This window comes from Engraulis encrasicolus, chromosome 20, assembly GCF_034702125.1.
Source record: "Engraulis encrasicolus isolate BLACKSEA-1 chromosome 20, IST_EnEncr_1.0, whole genome shotgun sequence".
In the NCBI taxonomy this organism is placed as follows: Eukaryota; Metazoa; Chordata; class Actinopteri; order Clupeiformes; family Engraulidae; genus Engraulis; species Engraulis encrasicolus.
In genome coordinates, this window is record NC_085876.1 from 23,050,497 (window position 1) to 23,063,025 (window position 12,529).

Genomic DNA, 12,529 nt, shown 5'->3' on the forward strand with positions numbered 1-12,529 from the left:
AGCAGGAGACTGTGGCACTCCGGTTTCTTATTTTTTACTTTTTCTCAAAGGCAAAAAGTCTGCCTGACTCGTTTCAACCTACCGTTTCGGGGTAGGTCGGAACGCGTCGGGCAGTCTTTTTGCCTTTGAGAAAAAGTAAGAAATAAGAAACCAGAGTGCCACAGTCTCCTGCTCATTATTTTTTTATGTCAACTTTACCCACTTACTGGTAGAGCACCCTTATTTAAAAAAATGTTGGATCCACGCAGTGCTTCTGTTTTTTCCTTTTTTCTAATACTAGTTTATTACTGAGTAAAAAGATCAACTGTGTTAAAGGCCAACTTCCGATAAAACTCAGTTTTACTCACTCCTTTCGAAGATCGGACGGTCACCCCAAGTTAAACTCACTTGCAAGGCTCTCATAGCGGTGCGTCAACTCTCCTGGCTGTGTTTCCCGGTGTTTCCCAATTTACATCAATAATGCAGAGAAACGAGCGAATCACGAAAGCCTTTCTGTGTTTCGTCACGTCGAAAGAAGGCGTTGCCCACAAAGGTTTATATCGACCCATTTATCTAAAAACATGTCGAGTAATTTTTTTCTGCTTGTTTTCAAAACAAGCAACGTCTGGTGGTCCGAAACATAGCTTAGCTTAGCTATCAGCTGGTTGCTACTCTCAGGTACACACACAGCACAAAGCCTCATACATAAAGCCTGCTCACTCCGGTTGCTCCGTGCCTACAGCTCGCCTAGGGGTCGCTGTCGAAAGAGCACAGCCCTGAATGGAGCCTGCACGCCTCCGTTGGCGCCCCTATAGTGCAGTACCATCCGGGGAAGTGGCGACTCTGTTTCCCATTACATTCTCTCCCAAGGCTGGAGGACTGAGCCAATCAGAGACGCGTTTCTTTGAGAGCAGGAGGAGTGAGCCAATCAGAGACGCATTTCCACGAGAAACACGGAACACTCTCTCGTTTCTCCACAAGCCACCTTGCCAGCTTGCAAAAACGTCTTGAAACAAAGCAACCAGAACGTTTTTTAAAACAGGACCAACGCGTAACACATTCAATAACAATTGGGAACACGGCAATGTTAATTAAATTACGTTGAGAGGCGATCTTTAATGGGGAGCATGTAATTTGAAAAGCAATAACTAAAATGTCATGCTCTACATGCTCTTTAAAAGCACAGTGTTATTTGCATTATCAATTTGATGGCGGTTAATTCTCGGCTGCCAGTATCCATGAAGGCTATCAGCGGTAACCAGGGCAACTGTGTTTATTAGATTATTTCCTTGGCACTCGAACAAAACATTTCACCTTGTCCTCCTGTTCCAAGTCCTTGCCTTGTATTTTGAGACATAACATTCCCCATTCCTCAAACAAATACTATTTCATCAAGGCTATCACAAAATGAAAATGTTGCACACAATGTTACTTTAGACAGCTAAATTCAATTGGTCCCTCAGCTTATGCTGGCTTTTCATGATGTTCTTGTCTGTAGTTCCTCCATCTAGACCAGTGATTCCTAAAGTGTGGTCCGCAACAAAGCTCAGGTGGTCCACGAGGGTATTTTTTACTTTTCCAAGACGAGCTAGCAGCAGTATATTTGTAACATAATTACAAAGCTAAACATAGCTGAAGTCTTATTTTCACCACAATAAGATAGGGTTGTGATTTCAATCGAAATTAGGAGCGTCAAATTAGCAGCCCTCAACTGTCAATTCCGTTGACAGGTGGTCCCTGAACATTTTTGGGGCGGACAAAGTGGTCCTCGGCCTAAAAAAGTCTGAGAAACACTGATCTAGACATGTAAAACAGTAGCTGCACTCCACTGCCTTTTGTGTCCAACTTATTTTAAACTAAGACACCTGTGGGCTATATATTAGCAGGTTAATCACATAATCATCACTTCACCATGTTTTTGGATCCATTTGTCCCTCAGCTCTTTCTTGTAATGTCTTGTGTCCTGTGTGTTCTCAGACACTGTTGTACACGTCCAACTGAAAGAATTGCACAGAGAGCCAAATCCATTTGTGTGTTGTCCTTGTACACAGTTCTTCCAGTTGGATGTGTGCCGCAGTGACTGCAGTCCCCTGACAGTCATCTGCCCCTCATCCATGCCTCAGCTCTTCCTCTTACGGTAGGGACACATAGACGCGAATTTGGCCAAGCGAAGCCAACTTCGCCATTCATTCCTATTTGAGAGGCGAAGGCAAGCGAACAGGAGCGAAGCGAAGCGAAATTATTAAAGAAAGTTTAATGTTATGCAAATGAGGATAGAATTCGCCTCCCGCGGCCCAATCAAATCAACAACATAACTGTTCCATTCCATTTGATTCGCTGTGACGACCTGGTGACGGCTGAATTTCGCCTCTCTTCGCTTCGCTCACTTCGCCTCCTATGTGTCCCTACCGTTAGCGTCTTGTGACCCATGTGTGTTCTGAATAGGGCTGCACAATATATCGTAAATGTATTGGTATTGCGATATCAAGAGTGGCGATATGCGTATCACGAAAATGAATTCATTATCGCTAACAAGTAAAATATTTTTGTGTAGTCCAATCACTAGCTGAATATCAACAAATGCGCAAAAAGCCCACCATGACCAAAGCCACGCCCCCCACACAGACCGACAAATTAGTCACAAGAAAAACACTCGGCTATATTTGTAAATGTCGTTGAATCGTTCTTCCAGTTGAATGCGTACATAACAACGGTGACAAAGAGAGCCAGATCCATTTTGCCCTTTCTCATAATGTCTTGTGTCCCATGTGTGTTCTGAACGCAGTTCTTCCAGTTGGATGCGTACACAACAACGGTGACAAAGAGAGAGCCAGATCCATTTTGTCCTTTCTCTTCTTTTTTTGGGGCCTTTATTATTATAGAGAGAGATGGGGCAGGGCCGGGAAATGACACCGTCCGGACTCCAACCGCGGTCCCCGTGGGCAATGTAAGCCCAAATGTTGGGGCTGAGCGCGCTGCCCCCCCTCCACATTTTGTCCTTTCTCATAATCTCTCGTGTCCCATGTGTGTTCTGTTTGTTCAGTTCTTCCAGTTGGACGTGTACAACAGTGACGGTACCCCCCTGACGGAGAGCCAGATCCACGCTCAGCTCCTCCGCATCCGCTCGCAGTCCTGGAAGACGGATAAGGAGCCTATGGGGATACTGACCAGCGAGCACAGGCACACCTGGGGGCAAGCCTACAACCGCCTACTCAGAGGTGATGATAATATTATTAATGATGATGATAATAAAATGGGGATACTGACTAGTAAGCATAGACACACCTGGCGGCAAGCCTACAACCGCCTACTCAGAGGTAGAAGTAGTAGTAGTAATAATAATGATAGTAGTAATAATAATGACGATAATAATGTTGACAATATTTTATTTTTTTCCCCTTCTTCCCTTTGCATCTGCACTTTATCCTGTGTATTTCCTGTGCGCTTTGTATCTGCTAGTAATATTGGCTGTGATTACATCCTCGTTTGTAAGTCGCTTTGGTTATAAAGCGTCATTCAAATGCAATGTAATGTAATGTGATGATAATAACATGGGGATACTGACCAGCGAGCACAGACAAACCTGGAGGCAGGCCTACAACCGCCTAGTCAGAGGCACACAGTCAGGACATCTACTACTACTACTGCTGCTGCTACTACTACTGCTGCTACTACTACTCTACTGCTACCAACATTAACATGCACAGACACACCTGCACACATGGGGGCAGGCCTTCAACCATCTGCTCAGTGGTACACATGCGGCTGGGCACATACCACACACACACACACACACACACACACACACACACACACACACACACACACACACACACACACACACACACACACACACACACACACCCTCTCTACGTACACATCTGAGGACAGGTCAACTGCCTGCTCAGAGGTATATGCACACACGACAGGCGTGCCCAAATTATAGCAGAAAACACACCTCTCGTAACAATAACAAATGTAACAACTTGCTCAGAATTATTACTCAACTACAGGAATGCCCCATTTCATTTTTAGCACTGACATTCCTGAGTTACAGACCTACAACCACTGCTCAAAGCTACACACTACAGACTTACTTCTGACCGACTAGATAACAAGTTGAACAAACATAGAGTTTGGTTCACAAGTTTAGTGTACAAGTGGACTAGCATGGTGTAGGCTTGTTTTTTTTAAGGTTCCATTGCCCTTTTCTTTTCTCTGTGGCGTTTAAAGGCTGTGCCAGGATTTTTTTTGTTGGTCTTTCATGACTATTTTACGATAGGACTGTGAAGGGGAGACAGGAAACGAATGAGGAGATGGAGATATGAGGAAGGTTCGGCATAAGACCCAGGCCAGAATCGAACCCGGGTTGCCAGCATAGGAGCCCAGTGCCCTACCGTTAGAGCCACTCTGATATGGCTTTCAGGCCGACCAACATGGAGCCGGTGTCGGTGCTCGCACCAGTTACGTTTGGCACTAAAGTGTTTGTCTGCGAACCGCCAGTGTTCATACCGGGCTCTGAACTTTTTCCGCACGTGACTGTGTTACCCGGATGAACCTGCTGACGACCACGCTGTCGTCACGGTTCGCAGAGAAAAACCTAGTATTTTGCGGTTCGCATTGCGAACCAATTTTCTGGTTCGCGAACGCAAACATCTGTGGCGTGAACACGACAGTCGGTTCGCGATTAGGTGCGGGAACGGGCTCCAGCACGGTTCTCAGTCGGCCTGAAAGCGCTACGAGAGGGAAACATTCAGACCCTAGTGCTGTGTCCTCTAAGCAGACAGCACTCTATATGAAGGCTTGACTGTAGCACACTGTTTACCTGTGCACACCGCATACATACCATGTGCACTAGGTCACACACTGCATACCAAGCCACAGCCTGTGTAGCCAACTGGCTTTTAGTATAAATCATTGAAAACATCTCAACAGTCGGGTGTTTAAACAACCTCTCGTGTGCTGTGCTGTGATCTAAGAACGTTGCACCAAGCAAGATGGTTTTCCTTTTTTTGCTGTTACATTTTTCCCTCTCTTAGACCCATTCATGTGTCATTTTGAGTGTGTTTGTGTATGTTTTTTAATGGATTACTTGGCCACAGGGGGGGAGGGCAAAGGGGTCGGTTGTACCGGGCCTAGGGAGACAGGGGGCCCAAAATGTAGTTTTCATTACATTGTACTGTATGTATTGGATGCGGGGCCCTTTCAGATTACTTTGTCCTGGGCCCAGCAAAAGTTGTCAGCGGCCCTGCTTGGCCACACCCAAAGTTGCAGTTCATTCATCACTTCACATCGCCTGCTGACACTCCTGATAGAGTGCTGGGCATAAGTGCAGTGGCTGCTACAGGTTACATTCCGACTAAATTCACTATTCAGCCACTATTAGGCCATCATGTTATTGGAACAGCACCAGTGTAAAGGGCCGTACACACACATCGCTACTATTTACTAGCTTCTCGCTTGCTCGCCTACTTGCCTCTCTTTCATGGAACGTTTGCTGAAAGTTCCCGCGGCTTTAACTGCCAATGAACAGACGAGAAGTACCGAACTCTGCCTTCCAATTGGTTACTCGCTTACTCGCCTCGCTCGAAGATAAAATATTTTCAACTCTGGATCCGCCCATCGCATCGCTTGTACAGTACTTGCCTACTCGCCTGCTAGTCTTGCTGGAACATATTGACATTCTATTGAGTTCATTCGCTGAGCAAGTAACTAGCATCGACGTGTGTGCACGGCCCTTAAGACAATGAATCATGTTAACCTATGTACGTTATTGCACATAACCACATCGTAGATCACCCCCCCCCCCCCCAACATCTGTAGTCTCTATCTCTCTCTCTCTCTCTCTCTCTCTCTCTCTCTCTCTCTCTCTCTCTCTCTCTCTCTCTCTCTCTCTCTCTCTCTCTCTCTCTCTCTCTCTCTCTCTCTCTCTCTCTCTGTGTGTATCCAAACACAAGTGTCTAATGTTTTCTCTGAAGGGCTTCAGATTAAAAGGTGCAAGGTAGTCAATAGTTCTGTGTGCGATTGGCTTAGCCAGACAGGTGGGATAAGGAATGTAAATAGCAATGGCATTTCTTATCAGGCAAAAGGAAACATGGATTTGAGTTACATTATTGGCATTTTCGATACAAATGATTTTACGTTCTCTGACATTTTACAGTTTTGACATCTGACTCTTCCTTGTCTAATGGCTGGTTGAAAGAACTTTGTTACATAGACAACATAACACAACAGATACACAACATTTTCTACATTCTCATTTGGCCAGCTGAGGTGACGATAAGCCAGTCCATTGCTATGATAGCAGGCCCGTGAACAGTGGGGGCATTTGTTTATCAACTGAAAGCTGAAACTCCATTAGAGATCCATTCATGTCAGCTTCATCCTTACCTCAGCACAAGCCCCGACGAGCACAATTGCACCTCTGTTAGCATTGCAAGACTATCCGGCTGACCAGACAGTATTTTTAGATCTCATTCACTCACTGCATGTTTGTACAGTAGTTTGGACCGGAAAGATAACAGCTTCCCTCCTTCCTCACTCTCACTCTCTCCTCTCCTCTGCTCATCTCTTCCTTTCTTGTCCTCCAATCTCCTGTCCACTCATTTACTCTCCTTCTCCTCTTCCCCTCCTCCTCTCCTTTCCCTCTCCTTTCCCCTCTCCTGCCTTTCCTCCTCTCCTCACCTCTCCTCTTCCTCTTCTGTCCTCCCCCTCTCCGTTTCCTCTTCCACTCCCTTGCCTTTGCTTCTTCCTACCTTTCTTCTATTCCCCTCTCCTCTTATCCCCTTTCCTCTTATCTTCTCTTCTTCGCCTTCTCCTCTCCCTCTTCCTCTACTCCTCTCCTCCTCTCTTCCTCTCTCCTCTTCCTCTCCTTTGCTCCCCAGACAAGATCAATAAGGAGTCAGTGAGACTGATAGAGAAGAGCCTCTTCACTGTGTGCCTGGATTCGCCAGTCATGAGGATCTCAGATGAGAAGTATGCAAACATTTGAACCCTCTTTTTATTTAATTTATTTTTATCTATTTTCTAATCTATAGAAAGTATGCAAATGTCATCAGTCACTTTTTATTTTTATTTTTTTAATGAATCACTTCTAAGAGTATACATAATGTTTACTGCCATTATTATTTCTATTTGTGTTGCACTCTTCTTTCTGCAATGTGTGTTTGTTTTTGTCTCACTTAAAAGCTACCGTCGGTAAGTTTTTCTGTTGTCATACGTTAAGTCCAGATTCTGGGATTTTTGGAAATGGTAAGACATTAATTACTGTATTATATCACCTAAAGAGGAAAACACATGTAGTCGCGGAATGCACGTAATTCCTCATTTTAGCTGAAAAATGAAGAAGTATTCAACTTCCTAACCCTGCCCCAATGTCTTCCAAAATGCCGGCAAAGTCATGCACAAATAATACACTATTATATTATACACTGTTATTGGGCAGCTACCCACACCCCTAACTTGATTGGTAAAGCTACCATGGGAGCGGTGACATTTTGTAAACAAGAATGGCTAGAGTGTAGGGTTGTTTTTCTTAACGGGGGCGCTACAGCCCCCCAGGGGGCGTTGAGGAGCCCTAGGGGGGGGCTTTGAGATGGATCCAGATAAGTGGTTTGCAGGCTTATGATGAGGCCAAGGGGGCGTTTGGAGGCTTATCATGAGGTCAAGGGGGCATTTGTTCAATAAAGGTTGAGAATCACTGGGGTAGGGGCTAGAGAAGTCTAGTTTTTTTTTTTTTGGGGGGGGGGGTGCATTTTGTTGCGCTGCATTTTCATGATGCATATGATTGTTGTATTGTGTCGCTTTTAGTGTGATGTATTGCGAGACACATTCCAGGAAGAGATCCTGTTTTATCTCATGCTCATTCTGTTTGTTTGTTTGTTTGTTTGTTTGGTGCTCTGGTTATTGACAGGTACGCCAGTCGAATGGCAGCTCAGATTCTGCACGGGGGCGGGACGTTCTCCAACAGTGGAAACCGGTGGTTTGATAAAACCTTACAGGTGAGCTGTGGGAGGGAGAATCAGAGACATGAAGCCAAAGCAAACACATGGCTCCTATTGCACAACAGCCACTTCCAATGCCCACCTTCTCATGTTGATCCTAGTTTGTTTGTGTGTGTTATGTGGAAATACCATCTCCAAAACTGGAGGGGGACACTGTCGCTGTACCTTAATCGTTCTGGATAATAATGTCACCTAATATGGCTTTTGACATTCTGGAATTTAATGCTGCTCTCTGATTGCCTTTCTGACTGTAATGGACTCTAATTCAATACACTGTCATGTAATATAGTTCCATCTGCAGTTCGGGATATAATGTAATGTAATCCTGCCTGTATTTTTAATACATCATAATTATCCTATGTGCAGTTTGTGGGGTATTGCAACGCAATTCTGTAATCCCGTTTTCTGCAGTTTCTAACATACCGTAACCCCGTCTGTTTTTTTGTTTTGTTATTTTTTTAAAATATATAACAAAGTAATGTAATACTAATCAAATGTCTAGTCTACTGTAGTATGTAATGCTGTAATCTCATCCTCTGCAGTTTGTGGTGGGTGAAGACGGCTCATGGGGCTTGCTGTATGAGCAGGCTACTGCAGAGGGCCCGCCCATAGCAACCCTGCTGGACCACGTACTCAAGTTCTGGTAACGTCACTCATCATGAAGTCTCTATACTGCTACTTCTGCGAAATATTGTAATAGATATATTCAGGTGACTGGTAATTCACCCTCAAGGTCTGGTAATGGTGCTCACTGTAAAGTGTCTCAACTTTTAGTCAATTTAGTGCTCAAAGCTAGGCCTGCACTGCACTTTAGTTTTCACATCAAGTTTGCAGATGATACCACTGTTATCGGTTTAATCTCAAACAATGATGAAACAGCCTACAGGGAAGAAATAAACAACCTCATGGAGTGGTGTAGAGGAAACAACTTGTCTCTGAATGTGTCCAAGACAAAAGAATTAATAGTTGACTTCAGGAGGAAAGAACACCAGTTTGAAACCATTAACATCAACGGTGAGACAGTGGAGAGGGTGAGAGACTTTAAATTCCTTGGCGTTACCATCTCAGAGGACCTCACCTGGGACAGTCACACACAGCGCATTGTTAAAAAAAGCCAGCAACGTCTGTACCACCTCAGACGATTGAGGAAGTTTGGGATGAGACCCAAGATCCTGAGGTCGTTTTACAGAGGCACCATCGAGAGCATTCTGACGGGGACCATTACTGCATGGTATGGGAACTGCTCTCAAGCCAACAGGAGAGCTCTACAGAGGGTTGTGCGTACAGCTCAGAATATATGCGGCTGTGACTTACCCTCCATACTGGAGCTATTTGAGGGAAGGAGCATCAGGAAGGCAAAGAAAATCTTGGCTGATCCTAGTCACCCCAACCATGGACTGTTTACTATGTTACCATCTGGGAAACGGTACAGAAGCCTGAAATCTCATACTACCAGACTCCAAAGTAGTTTCTTCCACCAAGCAATAAGATTACTGAATTCATGCTGAAGACAACAAGGCACTTTCTTTGCACTTTTTTCCCCCCCCTCCCCCCCCCCTCTTTTTTATTTTTATTTTTTAAATCTTTTTGAGGACACAAGAAAAACACAACAATTTTTACTCTTTATAGGCTTCAAACCTATAATAAGACGTAATAAACTAATCTTGAATCTTGAATCTTGAATCTTGAACACAATGGTAGCCTATGTAAATCTTGTGGAATGGAAGTTTCTGTCTGTCTGTCTGTCTGTTTGTCAAAATGGCGTAGTTATGTTGGGCCTAATCTCTCTCTCTCTCTCTCTCTCTCTCTCTCTCTCTCTCTCTCTGTCCCTCTCTTTCTCTTTCTATTTCAGTAAAAAGCCAGAGAAAAGGAAAACACCACTAATTCCTCTCCCCATGCCAAAGAAGTTGTACTTTTACATCGATCCAGAGATTAAATGGGACATCGAGATGGCCAAACAGAACCTAGACATGTGAGTCCACCTGGATTTATTTAGCAAAGACACACACACACGCACACGCACACACAGATGTACATTGTATTCCACATCGCGGTCACAGAGTAGATTATAACAGACAGTGCACAAAACAATTTAACTTCTGTATCGAACCCACCTCATATATACAGTTGAGGACGATATTATTAGCCCCCTTCCTGAAATTAGACATTTCTCTTGATTTCTCAGTAAGAATGGCCATTATTAACCGTTTCTGTTATATTGGAAACAAATACACTGATGGAGATAATGTTCAATGAGTTGAATTTGGATTTTTCTATTGTTACGTTTAAACAAAAAAGGGCAAAAATGACAAGGACAGAATTATTAGCCCCCTGATCATTAATAGTCAATATGGCGCCATTTATGAACCAAAACTGACAACAGGCTCTGATAAGTTGCTACCTAGGTTGGCACATGCCCCACTAGGGATTTTGGCCCATTTCTTCACTGCAAAGTGTTCTAGCTGGTCCAAATAGCATGGATGCTGAGCATAGGCGTTAACCACAGACTCTCAGTGGGATTGAGGACTGGACTATGAGCGGGTGATTCCAATATCATGGTTTCAGTGTCCTCGAAGAACCTCTGAACTAATCTAAATGTATGCTTTGGGTTACAATGTTGTTGGAAGACCCAGCAATCCAGATTCAGACCCAGACTCCCTGTGTCTGAGGCTGAATAACAGACTAAACTTGATGCCCCACCACTATGTGTAACTGTGGAAACTGCTTAGCCTCATTAGACCAAAGAAGCATTGGACACCTGCCTAGATGATTGTTATTGACCTGGCCTCAGCTGGAGGTTGGCCTCAGCTGGTGTCAATTTTTGTTCATAAATGGCACTGTATTGACAGTTAATGATAAGGGGGCTAATAATTTTGTCCTTGCCATTTTTGCACTTTTTGGTTTAAACTCATTGTGAAAATGGAAAACTCCAAATTTAACTTATTGGATACTATCTACATGGTGTATTTGTTTCCAGAATAACATACATTTATTAATAATGATCATTCTCAATGATCAATGAAGAGATATGTCTAATTTCAAGAGGGGGGCTAATAATATCGTCCTCAACTGTAAGTCTAATAATCACCATAAAGCAGTTGCCTGAACTGGACTATACAGTATATTGTCAATTATGTGTCAATATGCGCAAATTCCATTCACAATTTTAAGCGTTGTGAAAATGGGTAAAATATGTGCAGTCGCCACTTGCACAAAAACAGCCATAGAAGCCCTGATTTGAAACCCGGATGAGAGATCAGTTTTTTCCACAGTGGCCGCACATAATATAGAATTGCAAATCATAGCCAATCTCATATTTGTCTGAATGAAAAGTCCTTTGGGTTAGAAAGCGTTTTTTTACCACACAAGGGGGAGTCCGAGTGATTTTTTCCCATTTACTGTACTTCAAGAAAATCTCAATGACGTGTGCAGGTTTTAATATTTGCTGGGTGCCAGGCACGTAATGGCGATATGCACACACACACACACACACACACACACACACACACACACACACACACACACACACACACACACACACACACACACACACACACACACACACACACACACACACACACACACACACACACACACACACACACACACACACACACACTTATCTATTTAAGCTGTGGGCTGACCTAACAAAGCAGTCTGTTCAAGACATCACATTATTCTCCACAGAGATAAAGCACCTGTCAACTGCTGTACAGTAAATGGCAGAACTGTAGTCTGCTGGACTCTAAGCCTGTTCCTTTTTTATTTCAGCTATGGTGGAAGAAGGAAATTCCAGAATTACAAAGGGAACTGTTTGATCTGCTGCTGGAATTTCCAACCAGTGTAGCATTCTGTTTCTATTCACTGTGTTCCTCCATAGATAGTATTTCTAAGCAGCACAGATTGTGTACGCTTTTAGATTTGAACTTCCATGGTGTTGGTGAAACTAAACCCCCATTTCGACTAGCCCTGTTAGAATGGGGCTCCGCATTGCTGGGGAGTGGTTTCGGTTTTCTTTTGCATTTACTCTTCCCATACGCACCCATCATCAGCTCAAACAGGGCCGAAACAGGGGCGATTATAGAATCGCCACAGACGTGGTTCTAGGCGTGCAGAGCTAGTTCCACTAGGCTAGATGTTGCCCTGTGTTAGAATTTACCGACATGTTCAAACATCTATCCCCACCCACGCACGTTAAAAAATCAACATGGCTTTTCTGTCTGCAGTTTTTACAGTAGACGAGACATAGAAAATTGGTCAAGCATTTATCATGTTCTTTAAAGTAACTCCAGTCCTTGGTCAAGAAATTGTTTCTTGTGCTGACGGCATTCGGCTATCGACCGATTCGAAAAAATGTAGGCCTATTTTTTTATTTTTTATTTTTTAAATTACTCTATTTCCATGTGGGAAGCTCCACGCCATCTCCTCGTGAGAAGCCGTTTTTACGGGATAAATACAGTATGAACACGCACCATGCAAAAAAGTCACAAGGCACAGCATCTGGCTAGCATTAAATTAAATCCTTTTCATTGCACATCTTTTCATAT

The 12,529-nt window shown here is 43.8% G+C and overlaps 1 protein-coding gene across 2 annotated transcripts in view; it reads left to right on the top strand.

Annotated features, from left to right (window-relative positions):
• Positions 1-12,529, top strand: part of cratb (carnitine O-acetyltransferase b) — a 30,332-nt gene that overhangs the window by 9,050 nt on the left and 8,753 nt on the right. For both annotated transcript variants that reach the window (XM_063185599.1, XM_063185600.1), the window contains 5 exons: positions 3,023-3,197; positions 6,864-6,954; positions 7,892-7,979; positions 8,525-8,625; positions 9,835-9,954. In XM_063185599.1, the coding sequence (XP_063041669.1) occupies positions 3,023-3,197; positions 6,864-6,954; positions 7,892-7,979; positions 8,525-8,625; positions 9,835-9,954 (575 nt within the window). The remainder of the gene's footprint in view (positions 1-3,022; positions 3,198-6,863; positions 6,955-7,891; positions 7,980-8,524; positions 8,626-9,834; positions 9,955-12,529) is intronic.